The sequence below is a fragment of the Hypomesus nipponensis genome, chromosome 22 (genome assembly GCF_054491055.1).
Source record: "Hypomesus nipponensis isolate SF chromosome 22, ASM5449105v1, whole genome shotgun sequence".
In the NCBI taxonomy this organism is placed as follows: domain Eukaryota; kingdom Metazoa; phylum Chordata; class Actinopteri; order Osmeriformes; family Osmeridae; genus Hypomesus; species Hypomesus nipponensis.
Genome location: NC_140382.1, coordinates 6,255,931 through 6,281,548, shown reverse-complemented (window position 1 = coordinate 6,281,548; position 25,618 = coordinate 6,255,931). Strand labels below are relative to the sequence as shown.

Sequence of the window (25,618 nt, the reverse complement as noted above, 5' to 3'; positions counted from 1 at the left end):
TGAAATTAGTCAGGTCTCTCAAGTCTCACGCATTCGCCTTGAGACTCACGCGAACCATTTCGCACGCTCTCGCGCAACACCTTGTATTTCTCTACCAGGTATAACTAATAAGGTATAACTTGTCCCGGTCATTTTTTATCTGTTATGCCGTAGCCTCCAAACGACATCCCCAACAAAAACACCCCAAACAGAATAAAAATGATCAAAATGTATTTTGCGCGTTCAGATGCCATGTGGACAAAGTTATGGAACGCTATGCCAATCGGATTAAATTCACAACTTTATTTTTTGAAAAACACAACCGAAGTGTTAAATCAAATAGCCTACATACAAATATGAAACAAGTAGCCTAACTGTGAAGATAATTTAGCCTACATTTAACCAAGGCGCTATGTTGACGATGTAGATGTTTCTCTTGAATTAATAAATTAGGTCACTTCTGCTCTAGAACAAAGTGTCCAACTGACCGTATGTTATAGCCTTTACTAATACTCAACTGAAATTTAAAACAGATGACACCATAAGAACCTTTTCAACCTCAACCTAAACATAGGCTATCCACAAATGGAATCCTTTTGATACCCCCCCTACATTTTTTTAAATCGTATTCTCTCTCTCTCTCTCTCTCTCTCTCTCTCTCTCTCTCTCTCTCTCTCTCTCTCTCTCTCTCTCTCTCTCTCTCACACACACACACGCACACTCACACACACACACACACACACACACACACACACACACACACGGCAAGAGAGCCAGAGCCTGAGCGGAAACCCCTCCCGAATCCCTAACTCCGGCAACCGAGCAAAGCTAAAGAAAAGAGGACTACCAAGGATTCAGGAAACACGGAGAAATACTCGAAGAGACAATAAACAATCATAAGAAAGTGAGTGCAACATGTCACTGATTGTAGAAAGCTTCCATTTGAAAACGACCAACAGCTCGAATTAGTATTTGTTAGGGAACAAAACACTTTCCTGCAACTGCTTAAGATTTTTTTTCTGGAAAAAAAACGTTGAGCCACCCGACATTAGCAGGAATTAGCTACTTATTCTATCTGATTAGGCAGCTATATCGTTATTAGCGCCAACATTTTCGTTGGGCGCTTAAAACGCATGTAATATTTGATAAGCAGAATTCAATTGTTGACATATTCATGTTTTCCATTTACTGACATAGTCTAGCGATGTCAATGTGGCTATACGCTAGCTTAGCTTAGCCGCACACAGAGGCATTGGATAATATTTCATATTAGCTAATGTACCAGCCAATATTTGACATTTGAGAAATGTCGCTGTCCCGCATCGGTGATAGTTTGTCAGAAGTTCTTCATGTATACGCTGCACACACAGACAATAGGCCTGGTTATGTGTCCAGTTATAACTTTATTTACTGTTAGAATTTCACTTTATGCACGTTCAGTGACATTTTTATTTTTATTTGGAATGGTTAGGCCAAACTAGCTAATTATTGACCAGAGCAGCTACTAACTACTATGCCATGAACATTTGTGACAAAAGTTTGTAGACAGCCGTAAACGTCTGTGATAACAACCTCGTCTTCTCTCAAGTGCTTTAAGCACGTATAGTGCCAGAAAATCCAAGTGAATTGCCGTTAAGATGATGGAACATAACAGCAGACCAATCGCAGTCCTATACTAGAAACTGTAGAGCTAAGTAAGAGGCATTCAAGGGGGGACAACGAACAAGATAGTTTGCGATGTCACTACTCTTGTAATTACACTGTTCTCTCTGTCTTTCTCGCTGTGTCTCTCTGTCTCTCTCTGTCTGTATCGCTCTCTCTCTTATTATTTAGCCTTTAAACCTGACAACTTGCCGTTTTCCTAAAGTAACGATTGTGAAGTGCCTAACATACATACATGATTTGTCTGTCAGCCTAGTAGTTCGTGACCTTTCATGCCACAGTCGAGAGCAGTTGGACATTGCTTAGCAAGTATAAAGTCCCCCCACGGTTTTGTGATGAAGCACACAGCAAATCCTTGTTGAACCAAGTCTCCCACGGCCACTCCTCTGCCACCCTCATTCTTCTGCTACTGCTGCTTCTGTTGTTGTTGTTGGTGGTGGGAGAGGATTGTAGCCCGCTGACAAGCACAGGACATATCAGGGAGGTAGGGAAAAGTCAAACGAAAGAAAGAGAAACTAGTCCATGTATAGTCACACTTGCAACCACAGAACACGGTTTTTGACTTGCATTGAAAGGTGTGTGTGGGGACTTGACTGTATTATGGTCCTTTGCCTGCTCTCTGAAAGCCTGGGAAGAATGACTCTACTGTAAACATAATTGCCTATACTGGGCTGCATCTTGTCTCCGATCATAAAATAAAAAAATAAAAAAAGTAATATTTATGCGAGGCCATGCTTTCACACTGTAATTGGAAATAGGCCATTGCCAGTTACTTTAACTGTGGTTTATGTGTGGTTTGAGAGGCTTACGGGGTGAGATTGACATTCTCTGAATTGTCACAGCACCTCCCTAATCTTGCCGAGGCATCTTTAATCATTTAGCATGCTTCTTAGGCCTTGAAGGTTGACTTGCTAGAAAAAAAACCTGTGGTGGAACTGTGTTGGTATGACATTCTTGATGGAATATATGGCCTTTTTTGACCGCTTCTATTGGGGGTGGGGTTCAATTCTTTTTACAGCTTCCTTGTCCTGAAGCACAGTTTCTCTGCAACATGTGTCACTTAGTTTTGCTCATTCATATAGGCCTATTAGGCCGAGTATCCCAGGTTCTGGCCTGTACAGAGCCTTGTGAACCTAGAGCACAAACCATGGGTGGGGATCTCTCAGGTGGTGAATTGGTTTCAATACACGGCCGATATGACAAGATGTTCTCTGTTGTTTCGGTCTCTCATAGATAGGGAGGAGGGCTAGACGCTATACTGCACGCATGTGGTTTCATGCTCCTTTAGAACTCAGGTGCCACAAGGGGTGTTGGTTGTTAGCGAGTAGTTAGTGTGGATGTGACTGCCTTCAACCGCTATAGTCCCTGGCTCCTCTGTGCTCTCATTGCATCCCGGTAGCTTCAGTAGTTGGAGCTGAATGATCACTGGGAATTCTCTGTCAGCTGATCAGTTTGCGACGAAGGGATTCATATCCTCTAGGTAGGTTGTAAAATGTTCTAGCGTGTTCTGCTCTTCGTAGAAGGCCTTTGTTGGCCTGAGTGACTAGGGAGATGTACCCGGTCAAGTTTTGTGGAATGTTCTTTATTCCAGGCACATTGTTATGCTCGTTAGTTCTGTTTGGAAGGAGGCGCTCACTTAACACAGTGCATGCCTGCCACTGCTTGCTGTCCTGTGTTGGTGCTCTCTGAGCATGACAGAGAGCTATGCTGTCTTGTGTTGATGGCCGTCTTGGTTCTTGTGGGTGGTAAGACAGCCTGGTGGAATTCCTCCGTCAGGGCTCTTATCATTCTGCCAACAATGTGGAACAAGTGTTTTTTTTTTCTTCTTTTTTTCCCTTGTGAGCTGATAACTAAACCACACACCTCTGTTGCTACCCTTTGGTTCCGTACAGCTCAGCTGTATCGTGTGAGTCATTTTCAGAAGCAACTCTCCAAACATCATTCATCCTCTTAGTCAAGACACAATGACCCCTCAGTGACTTCAACAGTTGACTATACACACACCAGATCTGCCTGGGAGTCGCTCGAATCTTCAGGTGTCAGTGTCCTCTCTGCTTGATGCAGTTTCCTTTTTCTCCTCCAATGTCATTTTCAAAAGTTGGCCTCACCTTCTTTGCACCTTGGTATTTTAGGAATGAGGATGTTTTTCCCCTGTCTCTTGTCCTGCACTTTGTGTCAGACAGTTGAACAGAAGGCACCAGACCTGGACATAATGAGCTTTCCCCCCCCCCCTCTTCCCTGCGATTTAGGCGGATTACATTTCTAATGGAGAGGTAGTGCGATTAAACAATCCTTTGTAGTCTGAGTGCTTACAATCTGGTCCTTTTTGGTTGTTTTTTTTAACAAAGCTTTATTCGTCTGATATATGAGCCCAGACGCCCTCCTGGACAGGATATTACACAGGTAAGACCTTCTGGTCTCATCTCTGAGGCTGCTTCACCTGCCATTGGCATGGCGTCGTGGCCAGGTTTTAGAGTTATAATTACCATTTAGAATAGGTCTTCATGCTCTTCATTTGACATGTGTATAAATCCGCCGCCGTTGCTTCTCTAAATGCCATATATAGACATTCTCGTCACAATTTTTATACTGCATGAAACACATTTAGACACCGAGAAACAGTGCAGACAGCGCTCTCACCCACATATTCTCTCTCTTTCTCTCTCTCTTTCTCTTGTTCGTTGGCCCTTTGTCTCTTTCTCCTCGTCCTTCTTTGTGTAGTAATGCATCTCTGATGCCCCCTTACTTCTTGAAATCCAGCAACCCACAAAAACACCCTTTTGCCGTCTCTACATGTATGGCCTACGAGTTCAGGACACCTTCCGATGCGTCACGCCAACGCACTCCTCTCACTCTCCTCCTTTTCCCTTGCCGTGGCCGTAGGAACCATGCAAACGTGAGCTCCCGCCACCACCAGTTCCCCCCCACCGTCACGGCGGCTAGTTTGCGCGACACTGCCCCCCCCTGCGTGCCTGTGAGAAGACGATGGGGTTCGGCCGGGACCTGTGCGACTCCCACGAGGGCCTGCTGAAGCTGCAGGACTGGGAGCTGAAGCTTCTGGAGAGCGTGAAGCGCTTCATGACCCTGCGGGTGAAGAGCGACAAGGAGTACGCCTCGCTGCTGCTCAACATCAGCCAGCAGGTGGAGAAACACGACAACTCCTCCCAGGTGGACTACATCAGCAACGTTTCCAAGGTGCCCCCCCCCCCCCCCTCCGCTGCACCATTCACAACCAGACACACGCAATTGTCATGCCATGGCGATGTGGGACGCGAGAATGACTCTCTCTTTTCCTCCTTCCCCATTTGTCCTCATATTCTCTCCTCCTTGTTGCTCCACTATGCTCTCCCCCCCCCCCCCCCCCCCCTCCAGTCGTGGGCCCACATGGTCCAGCAGACAGAGCTGCTCAGCAAGATCATGAAGTCACACGCCGAGGAGCTGAACTCCGGCCCGCTGCACCGCCTCACCATGATGATCAAGGACAAGCAGCAGGTGAAGAAGAGCTACCAGGGCATCCACCACCAGATAGAGTCGGACCTGAACAAGGTGAACGAGCACATCCCCTCAGACACACACAAACTGAACTCGCCATCAAACTCACATATTAGTGTGGTAACTACAGGGGGTGAGGGTGGTGGGGGTGGTGAGGGTGTTGGTGGTATTAGTGTTGTATTAATGACGTGGAAGCGTAATAGCCAAATGCACTCTCTCGTTCTTAGTATAAAACACTCTTTTCTCACTCGCCACTTCCTTAACCATTTTTGTTTCCTGCTAGCTGCATTCCTTTCTAAGTCATTCACTTGTTTACTCGTTTGGACTCACTTTTCACACTGCGTAGTGTGACGTGTGCCTCCTAAGATGAGTCATTTGGAGACTTCACACTTGCCTGTGTGGTAAGACTCGAGAGAGCAAACTAGGTTCATGTAACGTTGACAGGGGGGCGACACTCCACTTAGGCCTGTGTGTCGGTTCCTGTTCTCTCTGGGCCGTGAGGGCTCCTCTGGGTTTGTCTCGCGTCTGAGCCCCGTGGTGACGCGGCGCTTCTCGCTGTCGTCCCTCCCAGGTGACCAAGAGCGACCTGGAGAAGCTGAAAGGCACGTACAGACAGCTGACCAAGGACGCCCACAGCGCCAAAGAGAAGTACAAGGAAGCCATGGTCAAAGGTGAGGAGGACTTTCCCGGGGATCTCCCCGTGGCAAAAGAGATGATGGTGTCTCCGGGCCTGCCTCGCCACCTGCCAGTAGTTACAGGTGGAACCACCGGAAACAATGATGGTCACGAAAGCACTGTGTGTGTGTCCTTCCTTCCAGGCAAGGAGCCAGAGAAGGCCAGGGAGCGCTACGACAAGGCCACCATGAAGCTCCACAACCTGCACAACCAGTACGTGCTGGCGGTGCGGAGCGCCCAGATGCACCAGGCGCACTACCACGACACGACGCTGCCTCTGCTGCTGGACTCCCTGCAGAAGATGCAGGAAGAGATGATCAGCGCTCTGTGAGTGTGTCACGGCTGAGGAATGTGCGACGGCGGGGGGTGGGCGTGGCACGTTTGGATGCGCGTATGCATCCGCCTCGCGTGAGGATGCGAGTATGTCGTTTATCAAGGGGCCCGATTTGTGTCACACCCGGCATGTTGCATAAACTGTCAACACGCTGCAGCCTACGCAAATCTGAAGTCCCATCCTCCTCCTCCTTTGTCCCCCCCCCTCCCCCGCGCACAATCTAATGTTCCGGTTGCCTTGTGATTAAATCCCGCGCAAGGTCTAATCCCATAACTTCATAGCTGTTGTGGGATTATTGGTATGCGGCACCCTTTTTTTCCTTCTTCCCTGAATGCTAAGCTGACTTTTTAATCACGGCCTAGATGAGGCAGATGTCAGTAGGGGAGGCTCCGGGTCGCCACGCGTCCGCGGAGCAGAGCCGCTCAACTCGGGGAAATCATTCGTAACCCTCCGAGTCGAGCAGGGACCTGGTGTGCGGTCACGGCTGGTTTCCATCCACATCGTTCTTGCGCTCCCTGCTTGGGAGGTTTCATCGATGAGCCCTTTTCTTTTCTTTTGATTGATGGTTCATGTGGACGTTTGTTCTTCCTCACGTCAGGAAGGGGATCCTGGAGGAGTACTGTGAGATCACCAGCCTGTTGACAGACGAGATCGTGAAGGTTCACAAGGAGATCCACACCTCCATCGACCAGATCGACCCCGTTTCCGAATACGAGCACTTCATCGAGATCTACAAGTGAGTCGGAGTGGCAAGCTGTCCATAAGATGTCGTTTTGAGATGTGGGGTCAGTCTCAGGAGGGTTGCTATAGTCATATCACACACTAAAGATGAACTGGATGTGTCATCTCCCAGGTCTCCAGAAACCACCAAAGAGCCCAATGTAGAGTTTGACGTTTCCCTCCTGGAGGAAACGGAGAATCTTCAACCCAACGAGATCTTGTGGAACAATCTGACTGCAGACAGTTTACAGGCCATGTGAGTCTAGAATGACCCCAGCCGGACTCGACGGACTGCATGTCGTAGCTTAGTATTTGTGTACAGAAGGCTTTTTGGGGGGGGGGGGGCGTTGGGGACAAAATGGTTCAGCATCTCATCAGTGTTTCCCACATGTAGACTCATTTGTGGCGGTGCGCCACAGAACGAACCCCTACCGCCGCATATTGCATTTCCTTTCCCTGCTCTCCCTCCGTCTCTCTGTCACTCACGCGTCTCTCACACACAGTCACAACGTCAACACACCGAGTCATGGATCCGACCAGCTAAATAGTTATTTAGCACTTGCGTTGCTACATGCATATATGCAGAAATTGTACACAATATTTTCAGGCTTCAACCAGTGCTGCTCAAGGAGAAAGACAGGGTCAGGGAGAGAAAAAGAGAGATTCATCAGGCATTGAAGAAAGAGTAGGAGAGGACGACAGCATCCAACACAATACATACATATAAAACAAATTAAAAAAAGGTTCTGTTTAAGGAATTATTTTGACCCCTCCCCGCCACAAATTGCTTTCTAATCTGTGGGAAACACTGCTCATGATGGCAATGCTTAGTAGCCCAATAAGAATGGCTGTTTGACCCCTGACCTCTGCCCTCAGGCTGAAGTGCACCTCAGAGGAGCTGGTTCAGACCCAGCAAAGCCTGCGCATCAAGGAGGAACTCATGCAGGACTTGGAGAACAAGATCCAGGAGTCATCCCAGACCTGTGAACGCAAATCTGAGTATGTCGTCAGCACAGAGACGCACTCCGAGAACAGCGACACTTGTTGGTGTTCTAGATTTCAATACCCCTAAGGTCAAGATGAAGTTCTATTGGCTCTGGAATTTCAAACAGGATTATACAATTTGGAACAACTGTTCTCGATTTCTAAACCTACTTCTAAAGTTGTGGGCAGTCGGGGGAAACGGACGGTTCTAAAACAGTTCAAAATTGGTTCCTAGAGTTCCAGAGTACTACATAGGATTCTAAAGTTCTGATGATGGTCTCGATTTCTGGACAGTTCTGGGGGTTTCTGGGAAGGGTGGTGTTGTGGTCAGCAGCTGACCGTGAGCATGGATGTGGATGATGTGTGCAGGCGCTGGGGCAGACTGGGCACAGAGGGCCCACTGGCTGTCTGCCTGGAGCCCAGACATCACACATAGCTCAGGGTCTGCTGGGCAATCCTGCACACAGGCCAGGAGACCATCAGCATCATCATTGTGACAGACAGGCAAAGATGATGTAACACACACACATAGATATTAGTTGTGGGTTTTCTTGTTCAACAAGTATGATTGGACACGTCAGGGAGGATGAAAACCTGACATGGAGTCCTGATCATTTTAGAGCTCCATGGATCTCCCCCGGGGAAGCAAACAAGTCCATCATTTCCCCCCACACACTCTCCTTCTGCGAGGATCAAGTCGTATTACTCTCTAAATAGCAGATTCAAATACTTTGTAGTGTGACCCGTCATTGTGTGCCTTTTTCTCTACTGACCTCTCTCTCTCTCTCTCTCTCTCTCTCTCTCTCTCTCTCTCTCACACTCTCTCTCTCTCTCACACTCTCTCTCTCTCTCTCTGACTCTCTCTGACTCTCTCTCTCTCTGACTCTATCACTCTCACTCTCTCTCTGACTCTCTCTCTCTTTCTGACTCTCTCTAATCTCTCTCTCCCCCCCCAGTGCGGTGCTGCTCCTCAGTCAGAAGCAGTCTCTGGAAGAGCTGAGGCAGACGGTGCAGCTGCTGCGCTGCTCCGAGGCCAAGCTGAGCGCCCAGAGGGACCTGCTCCACCACAAGATGCAGGAGAACGAGGGCAAGGACCCGCCCCCCGTGGTCAACTACGAGGACGACGCGCGCTCCGTCAACTCCATGGTCAGTGTGAGTGAGGCCCATCCATGTTTTCCTGACTTGGTTGTTGGTGATTTCTGCTTCTGCGGAGATGTGGTGTGCTGTGCAAAATCCTTAGGAACCCTAGCTGTTTTTAGACGGATATTCGCTTAAATAATTTTTTGGGGGGGTCTTCTTTATTTGTGCTGCAATATAAAAGTGCAATGTTTCGGGAAAAAGGTGTTTTCATTTCATTATGTCTTAAAGTGCTTTTTGCTCTGCTTTTATTCATTTCTATTTATTGCCTAAGACTTTTGCCCGGTACCGTATCAAAGCTTCTCAGAGCAGGTTTGTAACCTGGAAAAAAAACAATTCTATTTGTTATGATAATCAGCATCATCTCTGTTGTCCTCTGGGAATGCAGAGCAGGATGTGTGGTATAGGAGGTCAGTCTCAGTGCTCTCAGCCCCTTCCTGACTGCATAGCTCGTGTTCACCCAGGCGCCCTCCTGGCCTGCTGCTATGTTCAGCACTCTGACAGTGTTCAGCCCAGTGACTCAAGTCTTCCCAAGCACCCTCCTCCTGTGTGGGAGCAGGAAGAGACCTTTCACTCAGCGCTGCCGCATTACTGCACGTCCACTCACCCAATCGAACAGGAACGCGGGTGCATGTTCTAATCTGTGCAATTTGCTGTCAATGAACGGTAAAGTTCCTCAAACCAAAGTGCCCCGAAGGGAGTGTTAAAGGAAACCTGGAGTGAAATGTGACAATGTGACAATTTTCTGGTGTTGGCTTTTACATCCGGTGTCCAGGGACTTTCTGGTGGCGCTCAGTAACTCATTGCTTTTGTCCCAAGCGTGGGCTCAACGAATAAGATGTCAATGTCGTCTGTGTGAAGAGGGTTATCTGGTGGTTCTCAACTCGACTGCAGAGAACTCCATGACCAGCAGGGGGCAGTGTTGATACACACACTGACTTACACAGTGGAGTGTTCCTCTGTTAATCATTCGTACGAGGGAAACGATTTGGCAGGAACTGGCGTTTTAGGGCAGGGACTGTATCTCAGTATGAATATATTTCTTTGGCCTGGCGCGTTTGATACGGGGTCCCCGACTCACTCGCTCCTTCTCTGTTTCCCAGGACAAAAGTCGAGTTTCAAAGCTGGACACCCTGCGCCACTCCATCGCGTCTGTCATCCGCTCTCCCAAGTCAATGCTGGGCTCGTCCTCGGTAAGATGAACACCCGAGTCTGCTCCAACAAGCAGCGAGAGGGCGATGCATCGTATGATCTGACTGACATTAGACCACACACACACACACGCCATCTTTTGGGGGGGGGGGGGGGGGGGGGGGGGGCGTGACCAAGTCGTCCACCCCACGTCCGTCCTGCCGCCCCTCCCCCCCCCAGTGTTAACCCATCCCCCACCCCACCCTCCCCGTCTCCCTCGGCAGTTCTTCGACGTGATCCCCACCAGCGAGAAGCCCCTGGGGGAGCAGGAGTGGTACCACGGCGCCATCCCCAGGACGGAGGCCCAGGAGCTGCTCAAGCAGCAGGGCGACTTCCTGGTCCGCGAGAGCCACGGGAAGCCGGGCGAGTACGTCCTGTCTGTCTTCTCGGACGCCCAGCGACGCCACTTCATCATCCAGTTTGCCGATGTGAGTTCCCCCTCCGAGACCAACCACCCCTCACCTACCACGCTACCGCCCCGGGAGTGAGGCGTGTTTTCATGGTTTGACGTAGGTCTCTGTCCCCCCCTCCCCCCTCAGAATCAGTATCGTTTCGAAGGCACAGGTTTCCCCACCATCCCTCAACTGATAGATCATCACTACACCACCAAGCAGGTCATCACCAAGAAGTCCGGGGTGGTCCTCCTCAACCCTGTCGTCAAGGTAACCCCTCTCCTCCTCCCCCCGCTGCCAGCCCATCGCAGGCCTCGGTAATATCCATCTCATCAGACTGTACGTGGTTCATCCAGACATCTCGGTGGTTGACGGGGCAGCTGAACTGGACATACAGTCCCGTGTTCCAGTCTGGGTGGAAAGCGGAGCCGAAGCCTGGATGATTATTCAGTAGGGTTAGGGTGTGCCGCAAGCTGCCCAGACGCACTGAAACATAATGGGGTTTTAATTACCACAGCTATTACCAGTAAAACTTAGCGATGGCTGCCATGACAGCACTGCTGAGGCCTCCAGATGCTAAGTACTTTTAAATGGACTTTATAAACACGCCTAATTATTATTAGATAGGGGCTCGCTGTGAGCCATTCGGATCTTATGCTGAGTTTGTCCAATATGGAACTTGGACTTTCAGCTGGAGATCGTCCAATCAAAGAGCAGAGGACACCCTGGTCTTTCTGGACACTTCTGTTTCTGCTGAGCATCTTCTCATTTCGAAATGTACTGTGATCTTTTTTTCCCCCCTCTCTCTCTCTCTCTCTCTCTCTCTCTCTCTCTCTCTCTCTCTCTCTCTCTGTCTCTGTCTCTGTCTCTGTCTCTGTCTCTGTCTCTGTCTCTCTCTCTCTCTCTCTCTCTCTCTCTCTCTCTCTCTCTCTCTCTCTCTCTCTCTGTCTCTGTCTCTGTCTCTGTCTCTGTCTCTGTCTCTGTCTCTGTCTCTCACGCTCGCTCGCTCCAGGACAAGAAATGGATCCTGAACCATGAGGATGTGATCCTGGGAGAGCTACTTGGCAAGGTGAATCCCCCCCTGTCCAGTTCTGGGCTCTTCTTCACATTTAACAGATAATTGTCACTATATTTCTTTTGAGAATATATTATATTAGCCACGTCCTCTCATGCATCTATTGATTTGTTTGATAAAGTTTCACCCAACGTGGTAAAAAGACTCCTTCATTCAGATGGACCTCATGTGTGTTAGTCATCCTGTGAATGTCAGCCGTGTGCCAGTCTGGGCTTGTCTTGGTGTCTCCCACCGTGTCCTGTCTCATTCCCCCCCCCTCTTCTCCCCTGCCCAGGGCAACTTCGGCGAGGTGTTCAAGGGAACGTTGCGAGACAAGACGCCCGTGGCCGTGAAGACCTGCAAGGAAGACCTCCCCCAGGAGCTGAAGATCAAGTTCCTGTCCGAGGCCAGGTGGCTCTGCGCTCCCTTCTCATTCTCACCAGTCGTACACATGCTTTCGATCGTAGCCCTCGTTTCTCAATTCACGGGGTTCGTCGCGACAGCCACCCCGAGATCTCAGTGGTGCGATACTAGGTGACGGGCTTGTTGTCGAGGACCTAACCCTGTGTCTCTGTGTTGGGTTGTGTTTGCCAAGGATTTTAAAACAGTACGACCACCCCAACATCGTGAAGCTGATAGGCGTGTGCACGCAGCGGCAGCCCATCTACATCGTCATGGAGCTCGTGCCAGGTAGGTCCGGCACATCACCTCAGAAGCGCTAGCCTGGACACTTTTTAAGATTAAAAAAACCTTTTCACAAAGGGGTCCTCCTCAATTTGATTCAAATCCTGTTGATGTTGTTGTTTTGATGTTGTTGTTGTTGTTGTTGTTTGGCTCCAGGAGGGGACTTCCTGTCGTTCCTGAGGAAGAAGAAGGACGACCTGAAGACCAAGCAGCTGGTGAAGTTTGCTCTGGATGCTGCTGCAGGGATGGCCTACCTGGAAGCCAAGAACTGTATCCACAGGTGGGGCCGCGTGCCTCCTCTGCTGTCTGGCACTGGGCTGCAGCTCTGAAACTCAACTACAACAATACAGATACATATTTGGTTACAAAGTTCTGTTTCATAAAACCCCTAACCTGCTTAGAATATCGTTTTATGTTTTTTTTTCCCCGTGAGTTTTATAGTAGTTTTGTGTTCAATCATCTCCAAAAATGATATCTCTGGAAAACCCTTATAGCCCAGTTTTAGAAATAGTGTTTTGTTTCCCAAATACAATTACTTGGTATTATATTGGCAATGTTATATCTGTTTGTATACACTGGGTCAGCCTATTCTCGTAACCAACATCGATCAATCATGTACAGACCTGCTCCTTACTGACAGATCATCTAAAACATGGGGTCATTTTTTTTTCTCTCTCCAGTACAAATCCTTGCAGCTTATTACATCAGGGGTATGCACTTTTCCCAGTCAAACAGTTTTACCAGCTTCAACAATCTGAGTTTTTCAAACCGTCTCCCACCCCACATCTTCCCAGACTCCCTTCTGCCTGCCTCTGGCCCTTCCCCCTGACCCGCTCCACCTCCACACCCTGCCCGGGGCCACTTCAAAGTTGACAACAAGAGAAAGAGACAGACAGATGAGAGAGAGAGGAGGGAAAGAGAGCGAGGGAGATGCAACGCAGAGAAATGTGCAAGAGAGGAACTGAGAGAAAAGAAATGAGGGAGAGAGATATAGACTGCTAGAGAGAGAGACATGTTAAGTCCTTCCTGTCTAATCTAGTTAACAGTCAGCCATGACACAGAGCCCCAGGGCGCCCCGCTCCCCCCCCCCCCCCCCCCCACCTGAGATGATTGTTTTCGGGGCGAAAAGGTATTCTTCCTGAGATAGATAGGAGCGCCAGCCCGGAGAGACTTGCTGTAATCAGACCTGCATTTCTCTGTGGCGCTCGCGCAGGGACGGTATCACATCACCTGTGCTGCGCTGGCCCTTCGTCACACGGTGGGGCAGTATCTCCTGAGTGACAGCTTCATTTGCCCCCAGAAGAAGCAGTCAGCAGAAAGGCCTGAGGGAGGCTTGTTGGGAAATGACCAGAGAAGGTGTAAGACGGCCGATTCCAGAGAGGCGATGGGGGGGGGGGGGGGGGGACCGCGGTTTAGCAGGAGGGACAGATTGCAGCCCTCGATTGCTTCCCTTTCCAATCTAGCATGCTGACAAACGGGTTCACACCGTTATGCGCACATTATACACACACACACACACACTTGTCTACATACAGATCCGACACACACTACACAAACACTTGACTTACACATTGCACGTACACACACACGACACAAGATTCTCCACACATCACACACACGATGCACTCCACACGCATCACACAACACGTGTGTGCTGATGCTGTGGCCCCATTCCTCCCCTGCAGGGACCTGGCTGCCAGGAACTGCTTGGTGGGGGACAGCAACCTGCTGAAGATCAGTGACTTTGGGATGTCCAGGCAGGAGGATGATGGGATATACTCTTCCTCGGGTCTCAAACAGATCCCCATCAAATGGACCGCTCCCGAGGCCCTCAACTATGGTACGCTGGGGGGGGGGGGCTGCAGTGAATACTCTAGGATAGCAGGATGTTTCAGTCATCTTGACTGGGAGTAAGATGCCATGTTTTGTTTCGAAAGTCATTGATTATGGATTATCTTGGTTGGTTGGTTGGTTGGGTGGTTAAGAAGGATGGATGGATTGGTTCATGGGACTGATGGATTGGTTGATATCTCTAGGGAGATACAGTTCAGAAAGCGACGTCTGGAGCTACGGGATATTGCTGTGGGAGACCTTTAGCCTGGGGGTGTGTCCTTACCCCGGAATGACCAATCAGCAGGCCCGGGAGCAGGTGGAGAAAGGTGAGACTTGTTTATTATCCTGATGGATTCTTCCTTCCTTCCCTCTTTCCTTCCTTTCTTTCTTGGAAGGTTGTTCATCTGGCAGGATTGGCATCAACTGTGTTGAGGGGAACTTTTTCAATCCCAGTAGTGTAATGATGTTGACCCCTGTGCGTGTGTGTGTGTGCGTGTGTGTGTGTGTGTTGTAGGCTACAGGATGTCCTGTCCACAGAAATGTCCAGAGGAGGTTTACAAGGCCATGCAGAAGTGCTGGGAGTACAAGCCCGAGAACAGGCCCAAGTTCTCTGACCTCCAGAAGGACCTGGCCGCAGTCAAAAAGAAATAAGCCCCAACGTCAAGCCCTCCCCAGGCAGAGCACGGGGACCTGCTCCCCTGCTGCGGTCCCCAGGGCCCCCCCCCCACTCACCCCCCCAGACAGATCCACCCAGACAGACACCCAGAGAGAGATGCCCAACATCAAAGCCTTGATGCTACTAGTCATGATTGTACAGTGACGTGTGCATCAAAACTTTTCCCCCACAAAATAAATCACTGTTGTTTTTTTGTTTTTTTTGCCTATGCAACTGTATTGAGCCATTACCATGGAGATCGATGTTTCTGCATTAGCTTCGTTACTATAACTACAGTATTCCAAATATTGACCAAAACGCACCCCTCTCCCCATCGCGCGGGGTTCTTTTACATTATTATCATGGGCTGGTGGCTGGCATCAGAGGGATTGTCTACAGCCAATTAGAAGCCCAGGAATTAATCTAGCGACAGTGAGCGCCTTTTTCTGTCAAAAGCCATTAGATTTCTTTCACTCAGGCATTGTCACGACAACGACACACACACCCTTCCCCAGCAGCAAGGAAATGCTAATTATGTGTGTCAGTCATGTGACTGTTCGCTGGCCTTTAGGGTCATTTTGGACCCTACAGTATATCTTTTTTAAATATAATTTTAGATCAAATTTCAATTTTATTCCATACATTAATTCAATGTCTCCATCTCTATATGTTTTACTGGCTTTAAGTGAAGTGAACTCTGTAAGGGCAGGTGCAATTCATGTCACCTTTTTATGTACATTTCTTATTTGAAACGTGAAAGACATTCTTATAAGGCCGCCTTTATTATAATTTACCACGAAACAAATAGTTCAATTCTTATGCCCTTTGTTTTTACGGGAAAGTTACAAATGTTAATTTAGTAATCAATATTATTTTACCTTATGAATCCTTTTATTCTCCAGTGTTCAGTGTGCTGCCTGTTAAGTTGCGTTCTGGTCTGTGACTTCAGTAAAGGTCATAACGTATCACACCTGTAGGATCAATCATGGATCATTTACATGAAATGTAAATTCCACGTGTTGGTCAACAACATTGTTCTGTTGCATGCCCTTGACTGTTTTCCAGTTTTTAAAACTGACTTTTTTTTCTCTCAACTTCCTTGTTTTTTTGTTTTTTTACTGAACTTTTTTTTTCTCTCTACATCCGGTTGATCATTGTCATGAAGCTGTTAGTATGTACTGTTTCATTCACTATAAACACAGAACAAGGAGACTCTTTCTTCAACATAGCGTGAGACTCTTCCATCTTGTCCTGGACTTGTTTCCATTAAGACATCCTAGGACAGGGGTTCCCAATCCTGGTCCTCAGGCCTCCCTGTCCTGCATGTTTTAGATGTTTCCTTGTTCCAACACACCTGATTCTAATGAATGGGTCGTTATCTAGTTTTGCAGAAACCTGCTAACGACCATTCATTAGAATCAGGTGTGTTGGAGCAGGGAAACATCTAAAACATGCAGGGCAGGAGGCCCGAGGTCCAGGATTGGGAACCCCTGTCCTAGGTGGTTCAGGTAAAACTTTACCCAGGCAAGATGGCCACCTGCTGGTGTCAGTACTGTCACACCAGCTCCTCTGCTATGTCCCGTGCCCATCTCTGCCCTGTCACTCCATGGGAGGTGCCGCCTGTTCTCTGTTACCAGCCTCCTTCTGCCATTTGTGCTGCCAGCCCAAACGTGTCTTTGATAAGCCTCTTCTGTGAAACACCACGTAGCACCATCAAACACTTAGTACTTGTATAAGAATGTTGGATTTATCCTGTTTTCAAATATTACCATACAATGTTTCCCCTCCTGTATTTTGTAAATAACTTGTAGATTGTTATATTTGGTTTTGTTTTTTTTCTACTCTTTTGTTTTTCAAACACTAATCTGATGAAAATGCAACCATGCAAAAAAAGCAGATCACTTTTTCTCTGCACCTCCAGCTTCTTCCAAGTGATGTATACGATAAAGATAACATGGTCTGTTTTGAGTCTGTATCTGCATGATTGTTTGTACATTTTCTTAGTGTATGTATAAAAGATTCTGAATATCTTCCTCTACCCTGCCTTTATCATCTGCCTCATTTCACAATGTCAAACTGTCATGACCTCATTGTGTATAAACAAGCAACTGCCATTTAATGATGTCATTGTCATAGAACCCCCTGATTGGCAATTCTGCATTCCAGACATGTACCAGACAGTTGTTCATGTTGTGGTTCTGAACACCAACTGTCAGTTTCTCTTGTAGCATCATTCATTCTTTGATACAACAGGTGTCCAGTCTTCCAGAAAGGTGCTCTTTTTGTAGAACTACTGGTAGACTGAATTCAAATAAGATACTCCTATTTAAACTGCAAATAAAAAACAAACGTTTGGTAACCGTTATTTATTTGAGAAACTAAACGTTTTTCTTTTTTTTTCCGGAAAGTTATTTGTGTTTTTATATCATTTCCAGTTTGATCTCATCTGATGTTGGATTGAAACATTTGCCAGTGTTTTGGGAGTTGTTGCCCACACTCATGTTGAGACAGTTCAGAACTGTTAGTATTTCCACCATGACTGGATGATACCAGACAGCAGTTAATACGCCAAGACTCCTTATTGCCAGTCAGTTCATCAGTGAACACGTTTAAGAACTTAAAATCAGGTTTAAGGGTATGTCTAGTTGCACAAACCGTCTGGTGAACTTCACAGCATCCAAGCCAATCCATTTCCTTCTTTTCCTAAAACATTTCTGGACTTTTGAAGACAGTTCCTCAGTCCTGAACCTAAAGAGCTGAGGTATTGATTGCTTAAGTATAAAGACCCTCTATTTCGATTGCACGTTTGGTCATGATACTCTTACCGGTTGGTTTTACAATGAATAAAGATCATGTAGCTTGTGGACAGAGCACTGGAGGGACATCTAGTATTCCAGTATTTGAATTTGTAGTTGTATCAGTTTGACTGGTTGATTCATTGCTCTGTTTCATTTCACATCCATATCCTCTTGATGAGTGAGTTTGTCCCTTTAGATGTCCAAACCTCATGTTTATACTGTGTACACGCAATAAAAACTTTTATTGTTTGTTTTACCCTCAATGTAATTGAGTTGATGCCGATCGGAACGTGTGCCACGATTTTTATTTCAACACAGGAATCAAAGTGGATTTGGAAGTTAGTACAACACAAGTGACATAAGCAGTGATTTATTGATTTTTTTTAAAATAAGCATGTAAAAGTGAGTGAAACAATATTTTTCTTTCCCGAGTCCACCTTCATCATTATCCACTTTTCATAACAAAGACTGAGATTATTACAGATAATATTTTCTCAGAAAATAAGCTTGAACTGTCACGTTGGGACATCGAACTATTACATTGTGCAGAACTAAAAGAGTGGCCGCATTCACACATTGAGCTACATCGAGAGAGAGAGAGGAAATGAAAAGTAATAACAGCTAGGTTTTTTTTCCTTTTTCCTGTGAACGCATCAGAGGCCTCTTTATTATGTGTTCCTGGATGCTAGCCACTGCTGATTGGACACCTGTGACTTCACCGCGTTCCTGCCGCACTGTGATTGGACGGTGGGATGTCCTGATCTGACACAAATGAAGTGGGAGCCAGGGCTTCTGGGAGTGCTGGCGTCAGGACGTGACGACACACGGGACATGTCCCCGACTAGAGAGATGGATGGAGAACCAGCATCACCACAACCATCATCATCATCCCCTTGACTTTCTTTTCCCCCTCTTTCGACATGAAGACAGGTTAGAGCATGGAAGTCATTGTCCTACCCTGAACATGAGCAGAGCTTCACATTTTGACAGGTTGGGAGAGACGGAGCTCATAGGGATGCCATGTTTGGACAGACAGGGCTATGAGAACGAACAGTCCTATACATGCAAGCTCTCTTGACACAGACCGTCTGTTGCTCTCTGTTACTCTCTGGCCCTCACACGCACCCCCCCCCCCCCCACACACACACACACACACACACACCCCCACACTACCTTCTGGAGCCAGAGAGTCACGCAGATCTTGTGGAACATGTGGTGGCACGGCAGCTGGGTGGCAATCTCATCTTTGACATACTCACAGCAGCAGATGGCACAGCTCTGCTCCTGCCCTGGAGAGAGAGAGACAGAGAGAGAGACAGAGAGAGAAAGACAGAGAGAGAGAGGGAAACGAGAGAGAAAAGAGGGCGAGAGAGAGGGGGAGAGAGAGAGAGAAACAAGAGAGAGAGAGAGAAAAGACAGAGAGAAGACAATGAGAGACAGAGGAAGAGAGGGGAGCGAAGCAGAAGGGCATGCGTGTGAGAAATAGACAAGAGAACCATACAGGAGAGGAATGAGGCGAGTCAGAGTGACGCGGGCACAGGAGAAGTAATCAAAAGTCTGATGAGGCAGAAATCCATCAGACCCCGTCTGCAGCGGCCCACACCGATATGTTGTCGCACGCTCCCGCCCAGATGGAACCCTTCCTCACAGCGACACGAGTCGTGATAAACCGCTTTTTGGGAGATTTTGGGATTTATTCATGGGTACACGCAGCGCTGTAAACTTGACTAACGTCTCGGGAGTGAGGAAATGTTCTCCTCACTCTAATTTGCATGCTCTGCCCATCAGTTCTCCTGTGAAGCCGACAGGCTGCGACTCGCTAGTTATTCCTGCATCTTCGCGCTCCATCCCTCTCTCTTAGCAAACACCATCGGCAAGTGAGGCTGAGGGATATCTCGAAGAAGACAGAAGTGGTATTGATGTGCTCTCCGGGTCACCTATAGACTACAGCGCATTGTAGCAGCTACTTCACAGGCTGGCTGAGGGACTGACTCACACTGTATACACACAAATCCATTTGGTATCCAGCTCATAGGCCTATATATAGACTTCAGATGGATGGGGTTTGAGGGAGGAAGTGGGCGCTGCTGTCGTCTCACCGCTCAAGTCCTCCTGCATGGGGATCTGGGGCAGGCACTCGATCATCTGCTCTGTGGCCGGAGGGTGGGCCTGCTCCACGTCTATGGCCAGGGACTCCAGGTGGGCTAGGGCAGCCTAGACACACACACACACGGGTATAAAACACTCACAGTCATTTCACATTGACATGGGACAGTGATTGCACTGGGGAGTGTTAAATACAAGCTTGGTCACAATATGGCAGGAGGTTTCAAAACTGCAGAGCGTGAGCGGCAAAATCCTTCAAGCTGTCTGTCTGTCTGTCTCTCTCTCTCTGTCTCTCTCTGTCTGTCTCTCTCTGTCTCTTTGTCTCTCTCGCTTTCCTTTATCCATCCATCCCTCCCTCCCTCCAATCTCCTTCCACCCCTCTCTACCTCCATAGCCTGGGCCAGGCGTTCCTCCAGGGCCATGTAGGTGAGTAGATGAGGGTCCACGTAGGAGATGGCCTGGGCCATGCCGAAGCCCTCGCCAAAGTCATCCAGCAACCTGCGGTGGACGGGACAACAGCAAACACGTCAGTAGCAGGCAGCATCCTACTTTAAAGAGTCCTCGGCCTTCACCGGTGCTATGTTGCGCCCTGCTACATTGGGCGCGTTTCTTTTACAACTCCACTCGGCTTTGGGTGAGTTTGTTTTTCGGTATTGTTCCTAGCAGTAAGGGAGAGCGTGGGTTGCCACTAAGGAAGAGGTCACACGTTTGCTCCTCATCCTGTCCAGTGATGCATTCTCCAAAAGAACAACGGGGGTGGGTGGGTGCGTTCGTGCGTCCATGCCCACCTCCACTCCGCATCCAGGTCCTCGCTCACGCTGGAGTCGTCCTCCAGGTTGTTGTTCCCGTCCAGGATGAAGAGGCCCGGGTGGACAAAGTGGCTCATGCCCTCGGGGTCCTCCTCGTCACTGGAGCTGCACGTCTCCTCGTTGTACATCAGCCAGGGCACCTCCCCCTCTTCCAGGGGCGCCTGTTCCCTGAGGGGCGACCACAAACAAACTCAGCTCAGCTTGAAACATCAGACTCTGTTTTCAGGAGCTCGTGATGCATCACTAAAGTTCAGTCACTACATCCAGCTGAGCACTGTGAAGCGAAGCCCACAGTTCTGGACGTGTAAAACAACCAGCGAGTCTATCCTAGGACTGAACCATCTGGGCAGCACTCACCCCGAGGGCTGGGTGGAGGGGTCCAGAGCAGTGCTGGGGGCCTGCAGCTCCTCCAGGCCAGGCAGGGTTTCCCAGCTCTCCTCACTGGAGCCACGGCCCTTCTCCAGCCCGGAGTCTGACGTCCACGACGCCGACCACTCTCCCTCACTGCACTCGGAGCTGTGGCCGAGCAACACACACACACATAGAATGAAGAGCACACACACCGGCACACGCGACTCCACCTAGTTAGCGTCCAGCTAAGCTCCTTAACGCAGGCCTTAGCAACGAACACAGACGTGCCGCTAGAAACCTATGCTCCCTCAATCCTGCCACGGCAGCAGGCCCCGTGCTGCCAACTAGGGGTGCAACGATTAGTCGATGTTATCGACAAAAAACATTTGTCAAACTATTTTAAGTGCCTGCAATAAGGTGATTTGACCAGTGCGGCGCTGTAGCGCTAGACTAATGCAGCCCTCCCATATGATACCCAATAGAAGAAAACAGCGGTAAACATTTTAGGGTGTAAACGGGCCTGAAAAGGTATTGTGTGGGAAAGTTTCACCAAAGATCCAACTAAAAATACTGTAATATGTAATGTGTGCAAGGCATATCTTGTTTTCAATGGTAGCACAACGTGTATGCATGAACTTTTAAAATGAAAGGGGAGGCTTTTGTGTTAAAAGTTCATGCATACACGTTGTACTACCATGGAAATGCACGAGAGGAGATGGGAACGGCAGGTGTGTGCTCAAGCTGGATGGCTAGTTAGCTACACCAATTCATAATAACCAATTACGCAGTATTTCACAAATACTAACACCGTAGCAACATGTCCACAGACAGCAGTTAGACAGTTCAGTGTATACGACCATTGTAATGAGACAAACAAAAAGTCAGTCTAGAAATTATACTGTTACTCACTGTTTTTCATTGAACAGAACCCTGTTGTCTACAAGAGATTTGTTTAAATTCCTACTTTTTTGTCTGTAATACAACTAACTTTTTTTAGTTTATTTATCTGTAAAGCAACATGATTGAAACAATGCTTACAGAGCATTTTTGATTTAGGTTGGACACAATTGGACAAAAAGAGATGTAATAGCCTGTTCAGTTGGCTCAAAGTGTAATACATTTTTTTTTTTTTTTAAGCTGAAGTAATTTCTTGGTTTTATCTATTTGTTAGAAAAACTATAACTCAATATTTTAACACTTTTCAAAAGCTGAATAATCTTTCAAAGCTTTCTGATTAATCAAATATTTTTTTTTATGATTAGTCGACTAATCGATCTAATAATTGTTAGATTAATCGATTATCAAAATAATCATTTGTTGCAGCCCTACTGCCAACACTCATGAAGGGGCTTAACCGCAGACATTAGTTCCAGCCACAGAAACAGTTCAGGGAGATTACCATTATGTTTTGTGTTGTTTACAGACCAGATTCAGTTTAACTGGGATGCGTCTTGCTCTCTCTGAATAGGTGTATTTGTTTCTGAATGGCTTTTTAACATGTCACAAGCACCTCATTAAAGCGTATTTACTTCATTAGTGGCTGTTTGATAATTAGGGAGATAGGTAGAGCTTAGTGCGGATCACAAGGTTGTGGGTTCATATTCCACCACCCACCCACAACCTGCACATTGCTTAGGACCAAAACAATCTGCCAAATAAACACATTATCATCATTATACCTTTCCTCTGCTTTCATGAAAGGAGCACACTTGTCATTGAAGTCCAGGTCCTCCCAGATGTCTTCTAGTTCTTCTTCTTCTTCATCAGAGCTGACTTTACAGCCTACCTCTGCCTCCCTCCTCCCCCCCCTCCTCCTCTCTATTGGGATGACCCCAGCACAGTCCGCCAGCGGGAAACTGAACAGGAGGTCATGGTTAGGCCTCTCCGTCTGCGTCAGGAAGAACGGCGGCGCCGACACGCACTTGGTCTTACCGCCGGCAGCCGTTCTCCCAGAGGAGCCGCTGTCGTGCGACTTCTCCTCCTCGCCGTAAGAGCTCTTCCTCTTCTCCAGGTGAGTCTCGCTCGTCTGCTTTCGGATTTTGGGTCGGACCACCATCTCCGTCTGGGACGGCCCCGTTTGCTCTGTGTCGTTCCCAGACCCAATGAGGCAGACCGGGGGTAGGCCGGCAGCACATTCCCCCGGCGAACCAGGGCTGGTTAAAGTCTGATCGGACCCAGTATTACCAGTCTGTTCTGGGGAACTCCTCTGAGGGACATTGTCCTCAGGGTCGGAGGAGTTTGACAAGTCTTTCACTGCTGGGTCTTTGACCAGACAATCCGTCCCTTCACAGGATTTTGTGTACAAATACGAGTGCAAGCCGCTAAGATAGTCAAACTCCTTCCCCAGCTCAAAGATCATGTCGTCCAGTCTCCTCTGCAGCCCCAGAGATGGGTCCGACCCCGGGCTCTCCTCTTCCCCCCCACTGCTGTCTGGTTCATAGGAATCTATATTTACAAAGCTCAGCGCGCTACCGTTAGCCACACTGGCGTTAGCCACACTACCGTTAGCCACACTCGCGTTAGCCACATTAGTGTCCTCCTCCTCAGTTACGGGCCAGGCGCTGGCCTCTGAGCTCTTCTCCGTGTTGTGCTCCTGGTCACCGACTCCTGCACCAGTCTGCTCGCTCCTCAGCTTCTTGTAGAGGACGGACGGGGCCTCTGCAGGCCTCCTGGATGACAACTGTTTCTTCCCGGGAGCCCCATTGCCTGACTTGGCTTTCAGCTCCGGGTGTACAACGTTGGATGACATGGGTAGGATGGCTTGGAGCATGGAAGAAATGTTCCCTTTCGAAGCTGGTGGGGAAGAAGCAGAGAGAGAGAGAGAGTGAGACATTGAAGAGAGCCAATCACACTCAAGTCAAACAACTAGCCTCACATGACATTGATCTAATCTGCTTGAAATAGGGAAGAGAAAGTGAGAAGGGCTGTGCTGTACTGTAGTTCTCTGGGTGTCATCAGATGGTGTGCACCAGCCCCAGCAGCCAGCCATCGTTTATGGAGTAGAATAAAGGGTTTATAGGCTTAGCTGCTCACACTGCATTCCACGTCATAGAATAAATCTACCATAGCCCTCTAGCGGTAGGGTAGGGCACTGCAGGCACTACATTGACAGCAAGCTTGCCCCTTTAAATGCAATCAGTCTTGAGAAACTATAAGCAGTTACAGTGTGCTGCTGCTTGGTAGAAAAATTATTCTGTTCACTCTCCACTCAGCACTAAATTAAGTTCCCCTCTAACCAAACTAGGAGACTAAACTTGCATTACATCATTCATAAATGATCTTTAATCTGATGAGATGACAAATAATATACACTGATGATCGGACCTAGGGATGGTTCTCTGTGGACTGTGTTTAGTTCTGTATCCGTCCACTCCACACCGACTCCACTGCGATGCTTTGCAGAGTTGGGCCGGAAGCTGACATAAGCATGTCTCCGGCCATATCTCCTCCCTGTGATAGTCTGGTATCCTCCAGCTGGTTTGGGCCAAGCAGGCTTGCCAGCTTCCTGACCCATCACTGCAGACAGAGACACAACATGTTTTGAACACTGGCAAAATGTGACAAAAAGTATCGCATCGTAATATGAAAAGGCGTGTAAGAGACCATATTAAGACCACAAACTCATTTGGACACCCCCCGTTGGCATTTCTATGTACTTAGTTAATAGGCCTACAAGAGATTGCTTACAGCTCCCTAAGTAATCCCACCCCTAGCTTGCTAGCCTGCAACCTAACTCGTAACTAGAAAGGTAGTTAGCATGCTAGCTACTGTCATCAATGGCACAGTGCAAACTATTACTCATATTGAAATGTTTTCTTAAACCAATAGCTGCTAGTTTGATATATTACCTAGCAGACTAGCTGCTAGCACAATTATAGGCATGATTTGGTAAGGTGAAAACTAGCTAGTTAGTTAGCATCCTATTGTTAGCTACCGCTGTCTTAGCAAGCAATCAAAGAAAGTTTATTTCAATGGTAGGTTAGCTAGCTCCACTTCGCTAGCTAGTTGTCAGACTGGAGTCGTATTAGCTTGCAAAGATAGCAACCCTGCTTGATTACTTGTACATATTCTCCATTAAGGATGACATTTAAGTTATGCATCTTGGAAATGGCCTCCTCAAAAGTTGCTCGCTTAAATGTTAGAGATAAGGCTTCCTCTTTAGCTAGCTAATAATACTAGCCTGCTAATCAACAATGCATCTACTGTTATTGTTATCGTCGCTGCGGAATGGTCCCACTGCAAGCGATCAAACAAAATCGCGCCACGTATATTTCTTTCAAAACTATAGCTAGTATCTATAAAAACATAATTAACACAATGAGGTCGCATTACCTGTCCTACAGGCGTGCTAGCTGGTTCGCTATCTCCGTCCGTCCGACACTTCCCCCAACCTGTCACTGTGCCGAGCCAGCCAGTCCACTACGTCATTGGCAAACATTTGTCATATGACTACGTTTTCACCAATCGGCCATTAGCTGACAAGAACACAATCCAAAGTATTTAAATGGCACGTGTAAGTAGCGCAATGCCTGAGGACCACCGATCACACAAAAATGTTTGGTGTGCAGTTTAATAAACCGATAAATTAACCGACCTATACCCCACTACTGTGTCTTTCTGTTTCTCTCTGTCTGTCTCTTTCATTATATATCTCCCACACATATGCACACACGTACTGAACAATTGTAGGGCCTATCCCCCCGATACAATATTTATGTTGTTTATACGGTATTATACCTAGACAACCCTAACATGCATTTCA

At 47.8% G+C, this 25,618-nt stretch overlaps 2 protein-coding genes across 3 annotated transcripts; one reads left to right on the top strand and one right to left on the bottom strand.

Moving 5' to 3' along the window:
- Positions 1–728: 728 nt before the first annotated feature.
- fer (fer (fps/fes related) tyrosine kinase) lies at positions 729–17,853 on the top strand. Of its 2 annotated transcripts, none has more exons than XM_084686722.1 (19): positions 729–883; positions 4,525–4,836; positions 5,014–5,187; positions 5,705–5,804; positions 5,952–6,135; positions 6,741–6,878; positions 6,996–7,118; positions 7,739–7,861; positions 8,803–8,992; positions 10,087–10,176; positions 10,399–10,602; positions 10,714–10,836; positions 11,579–11,635; positions 11,916–12,031; positions 12,216–12,310; positions 12,461–12,584; positions 13,990–14,144; positions 14,341–14,463; positions 14,652–17,853. In XM_084686722.1, exons 2-19 carry the CDS (start codon positions 4,627–4,629, stop codon positions 14,786–14,788), a joined length of 2,466 nt encoding a protein of 821 aa, XP_084542848.1. In that variant the 5' UTR covers positions 729–883; positions 4,525–4,626; the 3' UTR covers positions 14,789–17,853. The 2 variants fall into 2 exon arrangements, with proteins under 2 accessions (XP_084542848.1, XP_084542847.1); XM_084686721.1 differs by having other exon boundaries at positions 8,803–8,998.
- A 91-nt stretch (positions 17,854–17,944) lies between these two features.
- Positions 17,945–25,345, bottom strand: pja2 (praja ring finger ubiquitin ligase 2). The gene is made up of 9 exons (XM_084686723.1): positions 25,189–25,345; positions 24,181–24,372; positions 22,536–23,649; positions 20,863–21,021; positions 20,485–20,673; positions 20,083–20,194; positions 19,690–19,804; positions 18,764–18,879; positions 17,945–18,431 (listed from the first exon to the last, which is right to left on the bottom strand). The coding sequence occupies exons 2-9, from the start codon at positions 24,368–24,370 to the stop codon at positions 18,306–18,308; spliced, it is 2,121 nt and encodes a 706-aa protein (XP_084542849.1). The 5' UTR covers positions 24,371–24,372; positions 25,189–25,345; the 3' UTR covers positions 17,945–18,305.
- Positions 25,346–25,618: the final 273 nt, after the last annotated feature.